Source organism: Colobus angolensis, unplaced genomic scaffold (genome assembly GCF_000951035.1).
Source record: "Colobus angolensis palliatus isolate OR3802 unplaced genomic scaffold, Cang.pa_1.0 Scaffold117, whole genome shotgun sequence".
Lineage (NCBI taxonomy): Eukaryota > Metazoa > Chordata > Mammalia > Primates > Cercopithecidae > Colobus > Colobus angolensis.
The window spans coordinates 6,593,623-6,613,794 of NW_012112808.1; the positions used below are offsets into that span (position 1 = coordinate 6,593,623).

General features: G+C 40.2%; 2 protein-coding genes across 2 annotated transcripts in view; one reads left to right on the top strand and one right to left on the bottom strand.

Annotated features, from left to right (window-relative positions):
- The window catches only part of CRNKL1 (crooked neck pre-mRNA splicing factor 1), a 19,864-nt gene extending 6,676 nt beyond the window's left edge, over positions 1-13,188 (bottom strand). Inside the window, 10 exon segments of the mRNA XM_011963131.1 lie at positions 355-546; positions 1,709-1,879; positions 3,539-3,717; positions 5,989-6,155; positions 6,561-6,719; positions 7,543-7,634; positions 8,667-8,819; positions 10,465-10,569; positions 10,572-10,897; positions 13,122-13,188. Of these exon segments, the coding sequence (XP_011818521.1) occupies positions 355-546; positions 1,709-1,879; positions 3,539-3,717; positions 5,989-6,155; positions 6,561-6,719; positions 7,543-7,634; positions 8,667-8,819; positions 10,465-10,569; positions 10,572-10,897; positions 13,122-13,188 (1,611 nt within the window).
- The window catches only part of CFAP61 (cilia and flagella associated protein 61), a 294,188-nt gene continuing 284,706 nt past the window's right edge, over positions 10,691-20,172 (top strand). Inside the window, exons 1-2 of the mRNA XM_011963119.1 lie at positions 10,691-10,766; positions 13,789-13,967. Coding sequence (XP_011818509.1) covers positions 13,825-13,967 — 143 coding nt within the window. The 5' untranslated portion in view covers positions 10,691-10,766; positions 13,789-13,824. The remainder of the gene's footprint in view (positions 10,767-13,788; positions 13,968-20,172) is intronic.

The window sequence follows — 20,172 nt, forward strand, 5'->3', positions numbered from 1 at the left end:
GTGTTAGCCAGGATGGTCTCGATCTCCTGACCTCGTGATCCGTCCGTCTCGGCCTCCCAAAGTGCTGGGATTACAGGCTTGAGCCACCACGCCTGGCTTCCAAGTGATATCTTGTTGTGCCTCAAGTAAAAATCAAACCAAAATAAGAAAAGCCCCTCACGTGTGGCCATAACAAGCACAGAGAGTTTAAAATGTTGCAGAGTGAACATATAACTGCATGGCTTGAACAGAAGCCTATAAAAATTTAAAACTAAATTTCCTTGTTTCAAGAATTATAAATATCCACAATAGGTGAGCTGTGAATACAGAGGAGAGGAAACCATTAACAGCTGACACATAATTCTGTTTTTTCACCTTTGCCTCCAATTCTTCATAGAGTGCATAGTTGATCCAAAGATAAATGTAGCGCTTCCAGTGCCTCTTCTCCTGAATGGGTGGCACATTGGCAATGGCCCTTTCATAGACTTCTCTCACGGCTTCAGCTTCTGCATCACTTTCTACCAAGCGCAAGTAATCAAACCATGCATCATAATTGTGTGGATTCGCCTAGAAAGACAACCAGTTTAATAAATAAAAAACAAAACCAAGAGCTGCACTTGCCAGGTTAAGCAAGCTGAAAAAAGGCATCAGGCCGGCTTTCTATATTTTAGCACCTTTTCTTCTAAATTTTACATGTTCTTTAAACACCATCCCTGAGAGCATAAATAGAAAAGAAACAGGAATACAGAGGATAGATTACTGACCAGGTGTCCTACAGCAAGGACCCCTTCATCTATAGTCATCACTCTCATGATAGTCAATAATTAGATGCCTATTCTTACCAATGCATTTGCTTAAATATGTGACTATGTATCATTACGTCTGTAACAACAATAGAATTATATCATGCTCACAATTGTTAAACTTGCCTTTCCAATGAACAGTAATTCATTTTTCACATATCTTGCTAATCTACCACCACATTTAATAACAGACTTAGTCCTTTGCTTGGAAGTGTCTTAATTAACTTGACTAAGCAAGAATATTTTTTATTTTTTTTTTTATTTTTATTTTTGAGATGGAGTCTGGCTCTGTCGCCCAGGCTGGAATGCAGTGGCGCAATCTCGGCTCACTGCAAGCTCCGCCTCCCGGGTTCATGCCATTCTCCTGCCTCAGCCTCCCATGTAGCTGGGACTACAGGTACCCACCACCACGCCCGGCTAATTTTTAAGCAAGAGTATTTTTAAATACTAGCAGAATACTGAAGGAAAATGCTATTCTCTTTGAATTGAAATCAAAATAGTACATTACAGAAAAAGAGATGCCAATGGAACCCTGTCTAGCATACATCTTTTGTTCAGGCAGTTAAGCTCAAAGGTGATGTGCAAAACAGGTTTTTGGACCAATCTCTGACTCTTCCACCTTCTTCCAACGATGAGCTCGAATGGAGTCCACGTTTCTTTTGCTCCAGTTCTACACACAGTCAGCAATCAACAAAATAACTTACAACATGTAAGTGGCAGAGCAAATCCAAGTGTTGTTTGCTTGCCTTTTCTATCAGCCTTGTTTATTCCTATTTGTCTGAAATAGCTGCCAATTGATCACAGGCACATCACCAAGAGAGTAATCACTGGTAGTGCTAACTTGCTATGATTCATTTTAGTGTTGCTAGTCTTGATGAGCACATCTTGGGTTATCTGGAGAGCTGACCATCCACACCAGTGCTCACCTTTACTTCTTCTTCGTACTGGAATCTCCGTTTGCTCACGATGATATCTTCAATACCCCGCCTATCACCAAACTTCTTCTCAAAGATGGTATAATTTTTAAAGAGTTCTTGGGCATCTTGTTTTGAAATTCTGTCCAGGGCATACTTGTAAATCACTCGTACCCTTTCAAACTAAATGCAGACAGGATGATTACCTTCTATAACACAATATTCTCATGCCAGTCACAAGTAGGAGAGTAAATGTACCAAAATATTACTTATAAGTCAGATTTCGAGGCCTCATCGTGTCCTGAGCAAGATGCTTTTCTCCCTTTTGTTGAAGGTATCTCTATCAGGATGGACCAGTACCCTGCTTGGAGCTCCACATTTAATACTGTCTACCTAACACTGCCCATTGGATGTCTACTGCACATCTCAAACAGGTCCAAAACTGAGCGTGTTTCCTCCCCACTCAACCTGGGACTCTCCCCATCTTCCCAATCTTAGTAGGCAAGGCCTAACCTATAGTCACATACTTGCTCATGCCAAAGCCTTCAGGTGATCCTCAATTCCTCTACTTCCCTCATTCTCCATATTCACTCTTGCAACATGCCCTGCCATTTCAATCTCTTCCACACAGCCCTTCGCTCATCCCCAGCCCCCAGACATCAAGCTCCACTGTTTACCTGGACCACTTCAAAAGTCTCCTCACTAGTCTCCCCTGGTTCCACTTTTGCCATCCACCCCCATATATTCTCCATGAATTAGCCAGAGGCTCTCTTTAAAATATAAATCATATCCAATCGCTGTCCGCTTAAAACCTTTTAATGCTTCCTGCTGGCCCGAACAGAAGCTGAACTCCCTAGCATGGTCTATGCAAGACCTTGTATAGGTTGAGTATCTCTTGTCTGAAATATTTGGTACCAGACGTGTTTTGGATTTGGGATGTTTTCCCAGTTTTGGAATATTTGCATTATACTTACTGGTTCAGCATCCCTAATCCAAAAACCCAAAGTCTGAAATATTCCAATGAACATTTCCTTCGAGTGTCATGTCAGCACTCAACAAGTTTCACATTTTGAGTTTCAGATTTTCAGACTGGGAATGCTCAAACCTGTATTTGGATGGATCTCAATTCTGTACTATTTGAACTGCCTTTTTTTTTTTTTTTAAGAAATGGAGTCTTGCTCTGTCACCCAGGCTACAGTGCAATGGCACGACCATAGCTCACTGTAGTCTCAAACCCCTAGGCTCAGGTGACACTCCTGTCTCAGCTTCCCAAGTAGCTGGGATTGTAGGTGTGCGCCACTATGCCCACTCAATTTTTTGTTTTTTTAGAGACAGGGTCTCACTATGTTGCCCAGGCTGGTCTCAAACTCCTGGCCTCAAGCGATCCTCCTGCCTCAGCCTCTCAATATTTGAGCTATTTTCATAGGAACAAGGGAAAAAAAGAACTATCTTATTTGTAGGGCAATCTCTACTTCCATTCTAAATTTTGTTTTCTGTTCTGGGGCTTTATGCTTTTTGTTTCCCACATTTATTATCTGTTAAGTCCTTTACTTAGGATGCTAAAAGACTAGCTCTCAGTTTATAGGCATTCAGACTAAAAGACTTAATTTTCAAACAAAGCACAATAGAATTAAGACAAGTGTAATACAATCTATAATCAGCTCCCATCTGTAGCTTAGTCACATATATACACTGTTCTCTGTGAGAAGTTGTGTTTTTTGCATTTTGAAAACATCTTCTCCAGGGATATGTCAGTAAGAAAAAATGGAAATGAACTCACCATGCACAAAATGTAATCTTTGCTAAGCTGTTTCACAGTATAATGAAGTTAAGTATACTTACCTCTTTCTGATTCTCTTCAAACTTGGCAAAGGCGACATACAGGTGCTCATCCATATGTTCATCCCCAAAGAATTCCACAGCTCTCTCATACACTTTCCGTGCGTGGGCAAAATAAGCATGTTTTTCTTCAAAGCGGGCATACTTGATCCAGTTCTTAACATCAGGGTGCACGAGGACAAGTGCAAGGGAATTAAGGAAATACTAGGCAAAAGAGCATGGCTTAAAAAAATAGTAAGTAAACACCAAAACCATACCAAAGCCTGGAAACCCCAACAATTCAAACTACAACTCTAGGGGAATAAAACACACACAAAAGCGTAGAACTAAACAGTGGCTTCCATGAGAGCAGGGCCACGCTTACTCATCTCTATTTTCCTCCAGTGCTTAGTTAAGATTTTAGTGGTGGGTATAAACTTGAGTTTGGAAGCAAAGAAAAATCTCAACCCAGGTTACCAACCATGTGATCTTGGATAAGTCACCAAACTTGTCAAAGTCTCAGCTATTTAATTTGTAAACAGGGAAATATAATGCCAGCCTCGCTGGATTACTGCCAGCTTTAAATGAGAAAATGTATGTAAAGCCCTTAGCACCGTTTCTGGCCAAAAGAACATAGCACTGTAAGTAGTCAATAATGGTCTGTTCAATAAATGGCACCGATTATGTTAAAATATTAATACTTGAACTAATAATTAAGAAAAAAATGTTATAAAAAGCAAACTGTTAACTAGAGTCAGAGCAGAAAGTTTTGAATTGCCATTTTAATCTATCTTCCTTGAATAAATCATTAATTTCCAAAGTACTAATACATTCAAATATGGCAAAGAAGTTAAGAGCATCAGTTCTGAAGCTGCTCTACTAGGTTCACATTCTATTCCCATCAGCACCTGTGAGAACCTAGTCAAGCTACTTAATCTCTCGTGCCTCAGCTCCCTCATCTGTAAGATGGAGAAGTTCCTACACTGCAAGGTTGTTATGAGGATTAAACCACAATATTTGCAAAGTACTTAGAATAATGCCTGGCACACAGCAAGTACTGTAAAAGCTTTTGTCAAACTAATAATATTAAAATTACTAGACATAATAAAGATCTTAACACTGTCACCTAAAGAGAGAAGAGTAAAAAAATAAAAAGATCTTAATACTGCATTGTAAAGTTGATTCTCATTATTTGTGGTAGTTATGTTCTATTTAGTCACTGCAAACACTTAATTATTGAGTACTGAACCACTGCGCCTAGGGGAAACATGTATATATACAATCTCACATTCATGACCATCTTAAATCCTAAAAAGAACTCATCCTAGCAGATTCTATCTTCATTATTTTGTAAGAAAAGTGATTCAGAAATGTTAAGTGATTGGACTGAGGCTGCCCCACCGACAGATTCAAACTCCCCAGCTGGTCCCAGGGCCGGAGCTCCTTGCACTACATGGCACAGGCCCTTCCTGTCTCCAAGCTCTGGGCATGGTTATACGAGGTTAAGACCAGAAGGCAGAGCCTCGCCTTGCTGGACTTCATGCTGTGCGCATGTCCACAAAAGACTGTGAAAGTGCCACGATTACTGATTTTGGGGGTTACAAATAAATTTTAGCAAATACGTGATTTTGCAAATATGGAATCTGTGAATAATGAGGAATGACTGTACTTCAGTTTCTAAAAGTGCTTTCATGTGTATCATTTAATCTTCACAACAGCCCAACAAAGGTGTTTTTATTTTTGTTTTTAAGAAGAGGACACAAAGACTCAAAGGAGTTAAATGACTCACTGGAGCCGCACAGCCAATAAACAGTAAACCTTTGATGAACTCCAGTAACGGTAGTAATGACCAACACAAACTTTAGAAAAACAGGACTGGCAATTGCAGCCAGAGCCTTAGTACAGTTAGTCCTCCAGCCATGGGTTCCGTATCTGTGGATTCAACCAATCTGAGATAAAGTATTCGTGAGAAAAAAGTGCTTCTACACTGAACATGTAGTTTTTTTGGTTATTATACCTTAAAATACACAGAATAACAATTATTTACATAACATTCACATTACATTAGGTATAAGTAATCTAGAGATTATTTGAATTATATGGGAGGCTATGCATAGGTTCCATGCAAATACTACATCATTTTATATCAGGGACTTAAGCATCACCGATTTTGGCATCTCCTTGATGTCCTGGAAACAATCCCCCAGGAATATCGTTTTCCATGAGGAAACATTAGTTTTCAGCACTACAATAAAATAAACCCAAACTCTCACTAGAAAAGACTACTTACCCAGATCACAAATTTTCATTCTGACCAATCTCTTTCCCTACAAAACATAAGGAAGCTGATAAACTGGCATTCTTGACTTCTAGTCTGATGTCAATGACTGTGTGTCCTGACCATGAGACACCTCTACAGGAGCAGCAGCATCCAGGACAATCACGGCACCACACAGTTCTCGTCCAAAGGATATATCGCTCATAAATGGTGCGGGCCCGATCCACCTCTTTGTATCTCAGTTCAAAGTTGATGTAGGAGTGCCAGGCTTGCTCCTCAGGCTGCCACTCCATCCAGCGCTCAAACACCTGCCGGGCACCGGCAATGTTTCCCAACATTTCCTCCATGTATGTGTACTTGTACCTTTAACAAAATCACCCGAAAAGATCTGCTGTGGTTTAGTTCTCCCATTGTTGAATGGGAGTAAGATTTAAGATTTTATCTTTCTTAAAGGTTAAATCGAACATGTTTTGTTATTGAAATATAAATCTGAAAAAGGGTGAACCATTGGAAAAAAAGATTTTTTATTAAAAGTTGCCTCGTTCAACAAGAAGCTTATGAACAAAAGATTGCAATCAAAATTTTAGTTTTGATTACATAGCTGTAGAACATCACAATTATGACTTAACCGACTATGGGACATTAAAAAGCTTTTATGTTTAAAGAAAAAGTAGGATGTAAAATTAAACTATCATCATGTAAATAAAATAAATACAGAAAATGTGGAACTTCTCTAGTCTATAAAAGGCTGCTTTATCAGAAACTTACCAGAACTGATTGACTCGAGGCAGCGTTGTTATGGCCCGGTCCCAGATATTTCGAGCATGGTTGACTTGGCGATTCTTCATCTCCATTTCTGCATATTTCAGCCAGAGTGTAATATTTCGATAGTCTACATCTAAAGCACGCTCGTATATGGATCGAGCCCTTAAGAAGCAAGATTTGCAGGGCATCAAAAGTAGTGCACACAACACATGCAGCGGTTATTTCACACTATCTGGAATGCCCTGATGTTTTATTACGTGTCTATCATGAGCCAGGTTCTGGGCATAAGATGATGAAAAGATATAATGCTCTCAAGTACCTCACAAAGTCTTATAGAAAGACATGCATGCAATTATAATGCAATGTGATTTATGTTATAGTCAAGATCTGCACAGGAACCAGAGAGGAAGAAATGAAAATGTCTGGTGGCAAAGGCTAAGTAGTAGGTAACTCTAGAAATGAGAACTTGACGAAAGTTCCATTTACCAGGAAATTAAGGTTGGTGGGGAGGGGGTGCTCTTTCCAGGCAAGGAGAACAGCCAAGCCTCACAATAAGGAGACATGATATATTCAGGGAGTGGCACGTACACAGGCGCAGGGGGGAAGGAGGTATGAGGGTAGAATGCAGAAAGCTACACAACAAGAAGGGCCAGATTGCAATTTTTATTTTTTTGGCCATTGGTTTTCAGCTAAACATTAAAAAAAAAAAAAAACTCAATATATAGAAAGCAGATGAAATTGTGCTACTTTAGCTACAGCTGACAAGATCTATCTGTAAAGTCTCTCCCGCCCCTCCCTCCAGGACTATTCTACCCCAGTGCTCCTGAGGCCCTCAAGGGAACCCTAGGGTTTCATGGAACCATAGTTGAAAATTTCTACCCAAGGCACAATCTTTTATCTGTGCTTTAACTTTTTCTTCTTTTCTTTTTGGTATCTGTTAACCTATGAATCATTATATACAAAACTATACTCTCAGCAATTTTACCTCTGAATCTCCTTTAGGCTTTCTTCCCATTGTGCGTATTTTATCCAGTTACTAATTACAGTCCTGTTTTTCCTTATGTTATCTTCAAAAGTCTGGAGGAAGGCAAAAAGGGTCAAGTCAAAGGGCAAATGACTAAAAATGACAGCACCCTTGGTCTATTTTAAGTCTTATACTAAACTGGTTATTCATTTTGTTCATATTTAAGAGAAATTACATCCTGGAATCCTTGAGGAATAAGAAATCCACTACAGAAGGTTACAATCAACTAACTGATACTTTAAAATAGTCTATGCTTGTCCCTAATAAAAAATGTTTTTGACTATTACCTGTAAGTCCTCTGGTAATGTTCAGAATTTCATATATAACAGAATTCATGCTTTAAAACAGTCCCACATTCTAGAGTGAAGAGGTCAAATCAGATCCCAAAGTCTTCTCATAGTCCTATTGCAGATCTCAATTCCTTTTCCTTTCTTTTCCTTTTTTTTTTTGAGACAGAGTCTCGCTCTGTCACCCAGGTTGGAGTGCAGTGGCATGATCTCGGCTCCCTGCAGACTCTGCGTCCTGAGTTCCTACGATTCTCATGTCAGCCTCCTGAATAGCTAGGATTACAGGCACCTGCCACCACGCCCGGCTAATTTTTGTATTTTTAGTAAAGATGGGGTTTCACCATTTTGATTAGGCTGGTCTCAAACTCCTGACCTCAGGTGACCAGCCCACCTTGGCCTCCCAAAGTGCTGGGATTACAGGCATGAGCCACAGTGCCCGGCCAGATCTCATTTCTTAACACAGAAGGTGGTATAGACAGAAGTACACAGTCCAGACTTACTAAGCATACCCTCCTTCCAGTTGTCTATTGTTTCACCTGCTAAACTGCCACCCATTTTTGATTCAGCACCAAAAATTATGCAGATTCAATTGTTTTATACTCTAACCAGACAACTGAAGGCATATTTTACGTAGTTCAGAAAAATGCTGTTATCTGGTAACCAGAAGGACATTATTCATGTGTCTAGGAACACTAACCTCATCTTGCCCTACAGAATCCAACCAGCTTTTCAAACTCTGACCGATACACTCTTACCCTCTTAACAATTAGTAGACTGAAAGATACCACACTGACTGACCTTCCTTTTCCTTAGTTTATAATCATTTAATTCTTCTTCATCTGTGATCTTCTGTTGAGGGGGAGGTGGAAGAAGCTCAAGTTCTCTTTCTTTAGCCTCTCTTAAGAGTTGTTCAGCAGTTATCTGTACCTCAGCCGGCGCTTTGTTTTTCACCTTTTAAGAACAAGACATTTCTATTTTTAGTAGATGCTCTTCACACAAGGTTTAAGAAACAAACATACATTTTTTAGGATATGAACTTCATTAGTATTATCACAAGATGCTCTCTTTGTATGACATGTTCCCATTCCTCCATGAGACTGAAAAGAAAAAAAAAATACTATGTTTTCTCTCTTATTCATGGTATCTACTACAAAGCCACAGGTAAAAGTCTCAAGAGAAAAAGGTAGCAAAAATAATACCAAGTTTCCCCCTTTAGATGAGTAAAATAATAAACTTCGAGGCCGTCTAGGTAAAATTCTGACCAGAGGGTTTATCAAGATGTGTAGCACATCTTATTAATAGTATTACAACCTGCATTTGCAGAATTCTTCAACTTATTTAATGCCCCTGGTGGAAAAGCGGGTATGGTTTTTCACCGAACCTCAAGTCAAAGGCAATATTCAGTAAGTTCCCATCATGAGACTGTAAGTTTCTTGAGGTCTTAGAAGCTTACAGTCTAACGTAGCTTAGAGCTGTGCTGTCCAACACAGTAGCTATGAGTCACACATCGTGAGCACAAATTGAGGTAGACTGTAAATGTAAAATACACACTGGTTTTGAAGATGGAGTATGAAAAAAAGAACAAACTCTCTCACAGTTTTTATACCGATTACATGTTGAAATGACAATATTTTGGATACATTAGTTCAAATAAAATATATATTATCAAAATTAATGTCACTTTTTTTGCTTTGCTTTTACTTCTTAATGTAGATATGAGAAAATTTAAAATTTCATATGTGGCGTGCACTGTATTTCCATTGGACCGGTGATGCCCAATAAAAATGTATGTAGCTGAATTATAAAAACTGTTATTTAATGCCACGTGTGGAGTAATGATAATGGTGACAGCTCATATTTAATAAGCACTAAGTGCCAGACACAGTGTTACTTGCTCTATATGCGTTACTTTTGCGAGTCAGACAAATAGTTATGTAAAGGTCCAGTTCAAGAGAGTCATCTGGGCTCAAGAAAGACTGGAGGGAGGATATCTGTAAAGGCTTCAGACAAAGTCTGCCACATATTAAGCACTTCGTAAGCATCAGCTATCGAGGGAAATACCGGATAGTAAATCTACTGTTTAATTAACTTAGGATACTATACTACTCCTGCCGTCTACTCTCGCTCTTCGCTGTCAGCTGGGCTAATTCCTATTCAGTCTTCAAGTCTCAGCTTAAAGGTCATTTCTTCAGCAAAATTTACTTTCAGGAACCCTTTATACGACCCCCTTATTCACGCCCATGGCATATTCTACTTTGCCTCTCAGTAACGTCTGGCAAGGTCGTCTTCATACACCCACTCGTGTTTTGAGTACTGCTTCTGGCCAGCGTCCAAGCGTAGCTTCCCAGCGCCCAGTGCAGTGCCTGGGTCAGTAAATCTTCGCTGAACCACTCCACTCCTCCTCCCAGCAAAACCACCCGATCGTGCTCCGCGAGGACAAGAGCCCGCGCCCCACCACCAGCTGACCCTTCCTCTCCATCTCTCAGGGTGAGCCTTCTCCCCGGCGGGAACACTGTCTCCCGCCCGGGGCACCCCCAGGGCTGAGGGATGCCACTCTCCTGGGCCACCTCCCACAAGGCCCCTCGCGATCGCCTACCTTGGCCACTTTGGGAATCCGCTGTTTCCCGGCCGCGGTGGAGGCCGCCATGTCTGCAGCAGCGGACCTCGGGGCACCTGCCCCCCGCACGGAAGCTACAAATCCGGGGTCTGAGAGCTCACCGAAACCACAAAGCTTTCCGACAACAAACAAGATCCCGGAAGCGGAAGCGGAACTCGCCGGGCTGACCTTTGACCTCTCGCATGCGCCGTGACGGAAGTGGCATCGTTTCCATGGGGACCAGGCTGCGCGTCCTCCTTACAGCAGCGCGCGGAGTGCGGCGTCCTGGAGCTGCGCGTGAGGTGGGTAACGGCGGCCTGACTAGCAGCGACGCAAGGACTGCGGTTCAGGGCATCAAGGGCCTATCCCCAGGTCAGCCTCCGGAACTAGGATGACCAGACAAGGAAGAGAGGCTCTGTCTAGCCGTGGCGCCCTGCAAGGGAGTAGGGACGAAGCTCCAATCTGGATGCTCGAGGGCGGGGCACGAAGGGAGAGCGAGGAAACTACCATTCCCAGCATGCAAAGGGGCGAGCTGCCGCCCTTTTAGGCTGTCTGGCGCTGCATTGTCTAGGTCTTGTAGTCTCTGGGTCCACGCCCCCTCGTTCCTGGTTTCTGGACAGTTGTGCCCAAATAATTAACTCGAAGGCTTGGAATTAAAAATAACAGAAGGTACTTAGAAGCCAGATATTAGGACAAAATGAAAATAAATAGAGTAACTAGAAAACAACTCAGTCTTGTGATAAGAAATATGTTTAAATTCTGTGTGTGCCTTAATTACTCAAATTTCTTAGCCTCAGTGTCCTCAGCTATAAAACAAGGGTAATAACATCTGTTTCACTAGGATTAAAGACAAATGCTCAGTAAGTGTTAGCTATTATAATACTTAACCTGCCCTCAAAAACAGAAAAATTAAGCAAAAGTTAAAAGAATTTTTTTAATAGACAAATTTTTAGAGAAGTTTTAGGTTCACAACAAAATTAAGTGGAAGGCACAGAGATATCCCCCCTCAACAGCTTCCTGCTATCAATTATTGTACTTCTTCCCCCCTTTAACACCCTCCAACCTCTCAAAAATATCCTCCACCAGAGCGGTACATTTGTTACAATCATGAACCTACATTGACACATCATTATCACTCAAAGTTCATGTTAGGGTTCACTCTTGGTGTTGTACATTCTATGAGTTTGGACAAATGTACAAATTACATAAACCAACTTTCAGTGTCCGTAAGAAAAATTTTGTGGGAATACATTCATGCTTATTTGTGCTGATATTGTCTCTGGTTGTTACTGTGCTACAATGACAGAGTTGAATAGTTGTGTAGACAACATGTGGCTCATAAAGCTTACTGTATTTATTTTCTGGCCTTTTACAGAAGTTTGCTAACCCCTGTGCTACTGGCTTCTAATGTTGCTGATGAGAAATATTCTGTCAGTCTAATTATTTCTTCATAGACAGTCTGTCTTTTGTCAGGTTCCTTTAAAGTTTTCTGTTTGTCTTTAGGGTTTTGTAGTTTTACTACTATATATTTGGAGTTTATTTGTATTTTCTGCTCTGAACTGAAGGTTCATGCCTTTCATCAATACTAAAAATAATTAGCAATTATTTTCAAATGTTTCATTTATTCTTTTTGGAATTCCCATAAGACAGATGTCTTACATGTATCTCATTCTGTCTTACATGTATCTTGACTGAATTCTGTATTTTCTATTTCTGTGTGCTTCTTTCTAGATAATTTGTTCAGAAGTATCTTCCAGTTTATTTTCTTTATTCTTCTCTGTTTTTAATCCATCCTCTTAGTTTAAATTTCAGTAACCACATATTTCATTTTTTAAGGTTCTGTTCTTTTAAAAATAATGACCTGTTCTCTTCTCATGACTTTTGTTTCTCTTTCTATATTTCTTTATTATAAACATACTTAGTTTATAGTCTGTTTCAGAGTCTATCATCTACAGTTCTTGGTGACTTCCGCAATACACAGATTATGTGGACTAGGATGCCATACCCACTTTAGTCTAGAATTTGGACTTCTCAGCAGTATTTTTGTTTTGTTTTCTACGTAAAGCTTTGTGTAGAGAAAGCTTGTCACTTTCTTGGGTGGTGAGTTTAATTTTTCTAGCCCCCTTGCTTACTGAGGGGCCCTTCCAAAGTTCCAGGTAGATGCATGGTTTAATTTTTTAATTCTCTGTTTGGAGTGAGGTCCATTCTACCCCCAAAACCTGTGCCAGATCTGATCGCTTCCTGAGGTACTGCTCACATCATTGCCACCTGGTTGGAGAATTTCCCTTGCTCGCTTTCTTTCTTCTTTTTCTTGTTACCAAATTCAGTTATGTAATTAATTATACTTTCTTATTTTGTTCAGAATTTTTGTATACTTGTAGCTTTAGTTTATATGTTTCACAAACAAGATGTCTCATTCCAATTTTGCTTTCATTTTGAAACCAAAACAAGGAATGACAATATTTGTGGCTAGCTTTGATAGGAGTCTAGACATTATTAATTTCTCCTTCATTGTTTTCCCTGTTCTGAGCTCACTGGCTAGTATATAATAAAATGGTTTTCCCTCCGAAGGAAGGAAGGGAGGAAAAGAGAGAAGAAAGAGAGACTTACAGAAATTGAGACAATGAGAGAGAAATTGAAATCATTTTGTGACCTACTGTTTTTGTCAACAGCATTTCCCAAAGTGTCCGTCTGAAACATTGGATTCTCCACTGTTGCTGTCATTAGAGATTCTGTTCCAAAAGAGTATGGGAAAGGCTGGGTTATACAAACAAAACAAGTTGCTTTATTATGGAACCTCTCAAAGATGTTAATGGGCCTGGTAGCCCTTCAGGAAGCCTATTGCGAGCATTTCCTACTCTTAACTATGGAACGTTTTTGGTCTCAAAATATCTCTCAAGACTGCTGACCTTCAGGGCTCCAGTTTGGAGAACTCTATGAAGAACATAGGCAGCAGCTGTCAATATTTCCCCAGAAACTCTTGACCACATGCCATCGTGGCCGATTAAATATAAGAGGACCCTGAATCCGTAAATAATTCCTTTAAATGTTTTTCCAATTCTATTGTTAGAATTTTTTAGCAGCTTTGTTGGAAACAAAGAATATAGTTGCAGAAACTTCTAAATAGGCCAGTTCTCAGAAACTTCATTCTCCTATGGAGGAACGTCAGCTGGTTTGCAGTGACAGCGTCACAGACTACACCCAGGGGAAAACGTGTCACACCAGTATTCTCACACCATGTTCATTCTGACCATATGGAAATTGAATTAATGTCCAATTTTGTGCATATTATAACCAAACTGGCTTGTCATATCAGATTAATAGTGGACTTTTTTCTCTCTTTTGGGGACAGGATAAAAAATGTCAGTCCTCACGTCTCCAAGAGGAAAGGTAGAAGTCGTTCATTGCCGAAGAACAGAATCACAGGATATTTATTGTATCAAAAGCCTTATTAGAAAATTTACCTGCAAGCTGTTTGGGAAGCTAAATATCATCTATCTTCTGTAAGTACATAACTAAGTTCAAGAATGTTCACAATTTTGGTTGGGCACAGTGGCTCACACCTGTAATCCCAGCATTTTGAGAGGCCAAGGCAGGCGGATCACGTGAGGCCAGGAGTTCAAGACCAGCCTGGCCAACATGGCGAAACCTCTTCTCTATTAAAAATATAATAATTGGGTGTGGTGACGCATGCCTGTAATCCCAGCTGCTCGGGAGGCTGAGGCATGAGAGTCACTTGAACACAGGAGGCAGAGGCTGCAGTGAGCCAAGACACGCCACTGCACTCCAACCTGGATGACAGAGCGGGACCCTGTCTCAATTTAAAAAAAAAAAAAAAAAAAAAAGGTTCGTCAATCTTATGACATGCCAGAAAAGGATCCTACCTTTTTGTCTTTATGGGGCTTATTGTGAGAAAATGGGTAGCTCACTGCACAGTGAAAAAACATGTAGCAAGAAATCTCTGGGAACAACAAATCCCCATTTCCTATATGCAAATCAAAAAGGTTTCTCATGGGCTTTGGATTCAAACAAACTTGGTTCAAATCTCAGCTGCCTCACTCACTAGTGGAGTCACTTAGAACAAGTTAATAATATTAGCCGCCAGATTTTGAGACATTTGTTTATGTCAGGCTCTGTGCTTTGCCAACATTATGTTATTTAATTTGTTCTGACACTTCTCTGAGGTGGCCAGTATCATGTCCATCTCACAGATGAGAATGGGAGGCTGGCCCCGGGTCAAGCAGTGCGTTGGAAACCTGGATTTGTTCACAGCCACTGCTGTTAAAATGTTCTTCTGAACTTTAAAATATGTATAGATTTGTTTCTTAAAAGATCTTTTTTCTCTCTGTTTTGTTTGTTTATAGACCTTCTGTGGGTGACAGAATATAAATATCCTTGAATCTGTTCCTCATTGTTTAATTAATTAATTTATTTATTTATTTTTGAGACAGAGTCTAGCTCTATTGCCCAGATCTGGGGTGCAGTGGTGCAATCTCAGCTCACAGCAATCTCTGCCTCCTGGGTTCAAGACATTCTCCTGCCTCAGCCTCCAGAGTAGCAGAGACTACAGGTGCATGCCACCATGCCTAGCTTTTTTTTTTTTTTTTTTTTAGTAGAGACTAGGTTTCATCATGTTGGCCAGGCTGGTCTTGAACTCCTGGCCTCAAGTGATCTGCTTGCCTAGGCCTCCCAAAGTCTTTGGATTACAGGCATGAGCTACCGTGCCCGACCCTGTTCCTTATTATTTTTATTGAAAATATTAAATATCCTAATATTTTGGATTTCATAAAGCTTCATATCAAATACAGTTGAAATATTTAAGCTAAGGCCAGCCTAAGACATTAAAGTTTGTAGTTTCTAATTACCCCCCTGATGAATGTAATTATAAATTGGCACAATTTTACTAGAGGGCAGTAGGACAGTAGTTATAAAATGCTTAAAAAATAGATATACCAATGAAATGATTTTATTTTTTGGCGTTATGGTGGACTAAATACCTTAAAGATGTCCATTGGATGGAAACAACTAAAATGTGTGATACACACAAAAGCTAAGAACTGTGTAGGGAACATTATCAAATTGAAATCAGAAACTTCATTAGGTAAACAGGAACTAATGCTAGCTTTGTCCTTGAGGATTTTTGCCACATTCTATTAATAGCAACTTCATATTTCTGTTTTGATAGCTTTGCAAAGAACGGAAGGTAACTACTCCCTCCACCTAAGGAGGAGAGCATGTGACCCCTTTGTATAAAACTGGGATGTTCGTTGTAGGAATGAAGAAGATATAACCCACTAAATATAAATGGACAGCAAGGGCTCACTCAGCCTCAGCATGGAATAGAGGGGGATAAAGTCTCTTCTGAGAACTCATAAGCACTCACTGATTTGAGATCCATGTTAATTATTTGTGTAGTCCAAAAAAAAAACTTGAAGGAAAGAATTTAATTAAAAATGGTCACAGGCTAGTAGTGTGTCCAGGACACTGATTGACATAAATGCAAATCAAGTGTGAAGGGATGCAGCTTCAGCTCAGACTCCAAATAATAACCCCAGATAAAGTTGCAAAGAATATGAGCTCACAGTCAAAAATCATAAACACACAAGGAAACATGTACCATTAGAACCAACAAGAGAAATTATATAAGAGAGTCAACTCCCGAAGACTTCAGATACGAAATTAAACAATGAATATAAAATAACTGTGCTTATTGTGTCTGAAATAAAAAGGTAATTTTAAAAAGATGATTGAAGAAGGCCGGACATGGTGGCTCACACCTGTAATCCCAGCACTTTGGGAGGCTGAGGCAGGAAGATCATGAGGTCAAGAGCTTGAGACCATCCTGGCCAACAGATGAAACCCCATCTCTACTAAAAATACAAAAATTAGCAGAGTGTGATGGCACATGCCTGTAGTCCCATTACTTGGGAGGCTGAGACAGGAGAATCACTTGAACACGGGAGGCAGAGGTTGCAGTGAGCCGAGATCCCACCACTGCACTCCAGCCTGGGTGACAGAGCGAGACTCTGTCTCAAAAAAAAAGAAAAAAAAAAGATTAAAGACTAAAAAATCTGAGATGCTGAGGTGGGTGGATCACCCGAGGTCAGGAGTTTCAGACCAACCTGGCCTATATGGCAAAACCCATCTCTACCAAAAATACAAAAAATTAGCCATGAGTGGTGGCGCACACCTGTAGTCCCAGCTACTCAGGAGGCTGAGGCAGGAGAATCTCTCGAACTTGGGAGGCCGAGGTTTCAGTAAGCCGAGATTATACCACTGCACTCCAGCCTGGGCAACACAGTGAGACTCTGTCTTAAAAAAAGTAAAAAATTATAAAAATGAATAATCATGTTTAAACAAAAGTGAAAAAGACCATCTAGAAATTAAAATGTAATTGAAATTAAAAGCTCTGTAGATGAATTAAACATCATTCATAGACACAGTTGAAGACAGAAGTAACGAGCTGGAGGATCAATACCAGTAAATTACCTAGAGTTCAACACAGAGAGAAAAAATATGAATGAAGCATGAGTCCTAGTCTAGTTAGACTTTTAGGAGGTAATAGGAAGCCAGAGGGTGAATATTTGAAGAGAGAATGGCTGAGAGTTTTTCAGAATTGTTGGAAAGCACCACTTCTTACATCTGGAAAACTCAGTGAATCCCAAAGGGGATAAATACACAGAGAAATCCACAACTGAACACATCATAATGAAACAGCAAAACATTACAGCTAAAAAGATCTGAAAAATAACAGAGGAAAAAAAAAAAAGCCAAGTTACCTGCAAAGAACTAAAGATTAGACTAATAGATTTCTTAGGAGCCACAATAGTAGTCAGAAGATAGTAGAATATCTTCAGTAGTGGAGAGAAAAATAACATCAATTTAGAATTGTGACACCGTTTCACCCAGTGAAACAATTCCTAGTGGGACCTGGGAGAAAATAAATGCATTTTCTGGCAAACAAAAACCTAAGTCATTTACCAGTAGACTCTGAATGGAGGAAATTCCTCAGAATATGCTCTTGGAAGAACAGAGAATACCTCAGCTGGAAAGCTCAAAACACAAGAAGGAATGTCAACAAAAATATGGCAAATATGTAGGTAAATCTAAGAAAAAGTATGACTGACATAAAACAATAATATTGATAATGACTGATTTGTGAGGTATAAACCATATGTTAAAACTAAGATTTAGGACAAAAACAGCATATAAATTGGGAGGAACATGATTAGAATGAAAGAATTCTTCAGGTTTTATTCAAGATGGAGGGCATGGTAAGTGGTATGCAAACAGGCTCCCCCGGCTCCCATGAGCCGCACATCCTGTCACTTTCGCAGTTGTGTAGTCTGTTCTCACAGAGAATCATGGCTCGCCCTATGCAACCAATGGAAAGCAGCAGAAGTGAGACCCTATTTGACTTCAAGTCTAAGACATAAGAAGTCTTGCAACTTCCAGTGGGTCTCTGGAAATGCTCCTTCTCAGAACCCGATGCCGCACTGATGAAAGCTCCAGTCACATGGCTCCCTGTGGGTGCTTCATTTGACAGCCTCTGCTGAGCTCCCCGCTGGCAACTGCCACCAGCTGCCAACCATGCAAGTAAGCTGTCTTAGACTCTGAGTCTTCAGATGGTTTTAGCCACTGCTGCCATTTGGTAGCCTGAGATACCATGCAAAAACTGCTTAGTTCAACCCAGGCAGCCCACAGAACCATGAGGGAGAATAATTGTTACTTAAAGCCACTAAGGTTTGGGGTAGTTTATTACACATCAGTTGATAACTGGAACAGATAGTAAAGACTGTTAGGAATATATGTTAACATGGTTAAGATCATCATTAAAAGAATAGATGTAGAGATGATAACTTCTGATCTATAGAGGGAAAAATGGAATGAGAAATTTAAAGTGAACCCTGAATCTAAAAGAGGACAAGACAGGAGCAGGAAAACAGAAATAAAAAGCAGAGAATGTATTAAAATCACAGAATAAGAAAATAAGTTTTACTATATCAGTAATCATAATAAATGCATCTGGACAAAATTCTTCCATTAAAAGATTAAGATGGGCAGATTGGCTGAACACGAAACAAAACTGATATTCTATTTATGAGACATACCTAATGTATAAAGTCACAGAAATGTTTAAAGTCAAAGTATCAGGAAAAAAAGATATGCCACCCAAAATCTCATCCAAAAAAAGGGCTAGTATTGCTATATCAACAGCAGACAGCATATAGTTCAGGACGAAAAGCTCCCTACAGATGAAGAGGGTCACTATATAATGATAAAAGTGTTCTTGAGAGACCTAAGACAGCTTTAAACTTACATGCTTCTAATGACACAGTTCTAAAATAGATACAGTGAAAGTCAGTAGAGCCGGTAGAGCACTGGAGACTTTCCCGCCTCCCTGTGTTCCCTGTGCCTTTTTGTGTCGTTCTCCCTGCTGTAGTCTCCATGTTTTCCATCTTTGCTGAGCCTGTGACTCCCCTGATAGAATGAGATGGAAGTGGGGCTGTCCTGGTCCCAGGCCCAAGTGTTAAGATGGCCTGGCAGCAGGGCTGACCCGGGGGGAGGCACGCGGGACATCCTGGGTACTCACTCCCAGCTAGGGCCCCTGCATGAACCTGAGAGTGAACAGCTCCTTCCATTTTTGAACCCTGGGTCCCTCTGGCCTCACCCTAGTTTGAGCCCTTGCTGGAAGCTTTCAGTTTTGTGCTCTTCGAACCTTGCACTACCATGTAAAAAGTCTGTCTACTCTACTGGACATACCACCCAGAGAGGCCATACCATAAGAGAGAAGCGTGCGTCTGCATGGAGGGGAATTGAGGAGCCCAGCCTCCAGCAAGAAGGAAGGCCCTATGTCACCCTTCCCGGCGCACCCTAGCCCCTTTGGGCCACCCTCACTGAGGCACAAGACACATGAGGGAAAAAAAACATCTTGGAGGTTCTTGCCCCAACAGATACCCCTGTGTACCCTGTCTGAATTTCTCACCCATAGAATCATGAGCAAATGAAACAGGGTAGCCACTAAATTAGGGATAACCTGTTATGCAGAAATAGATGAACAAAATAGCAGGTCTTAGAGGGAACTTAACAACCTTAAATACTTAGAAGAGAAGAAAGACCTGAAATAAAGTTCAGAGTTTACCTCCAAGTTAGAACAAGAACAGTCCAATCAGCTCAAGGAAAACAGAAAATAAAGGACAAGAGAGCATATTAATGAAATGGAAAACAAGCATCTGGTAGAGGATAAACAAAGCCAAAAGTTCGTTCTTTAAAAAGCCCAAAGAAAGAAAAAACTTCTGACAAGATTAATCAGGAAAAAAAGGAAAACTTTCAAAGTAATGTGAAAAGGACATAATAACTACAGATGTTGCTGAGGTGAAGCAGGTAATAAAAGTGTATTATAGATCCACAATCCTTTAACTAAATCCCTTGTGACTAGTTGTGTTTCAGAATGCAGAATTTTAAAAATTAGTTTCATCCATTGATGAAATATTATTGAATTCCACCCATGAGGGCTGGAGAGATTTCCCATGATTACATACGTTAGGATATGTGTGGTAAAAATGTAAGAATATTTTATTTATGGGATCAAGACTGTAGAGTAACCTCATGTCACTTCAAGTCCAATTTTGCTGCTTCCAGTTTTTAGGGCTTTATGAATTTAAAGGGATTGGGGACCTGTATTAAAAAAACTGCATGCCAATAAAT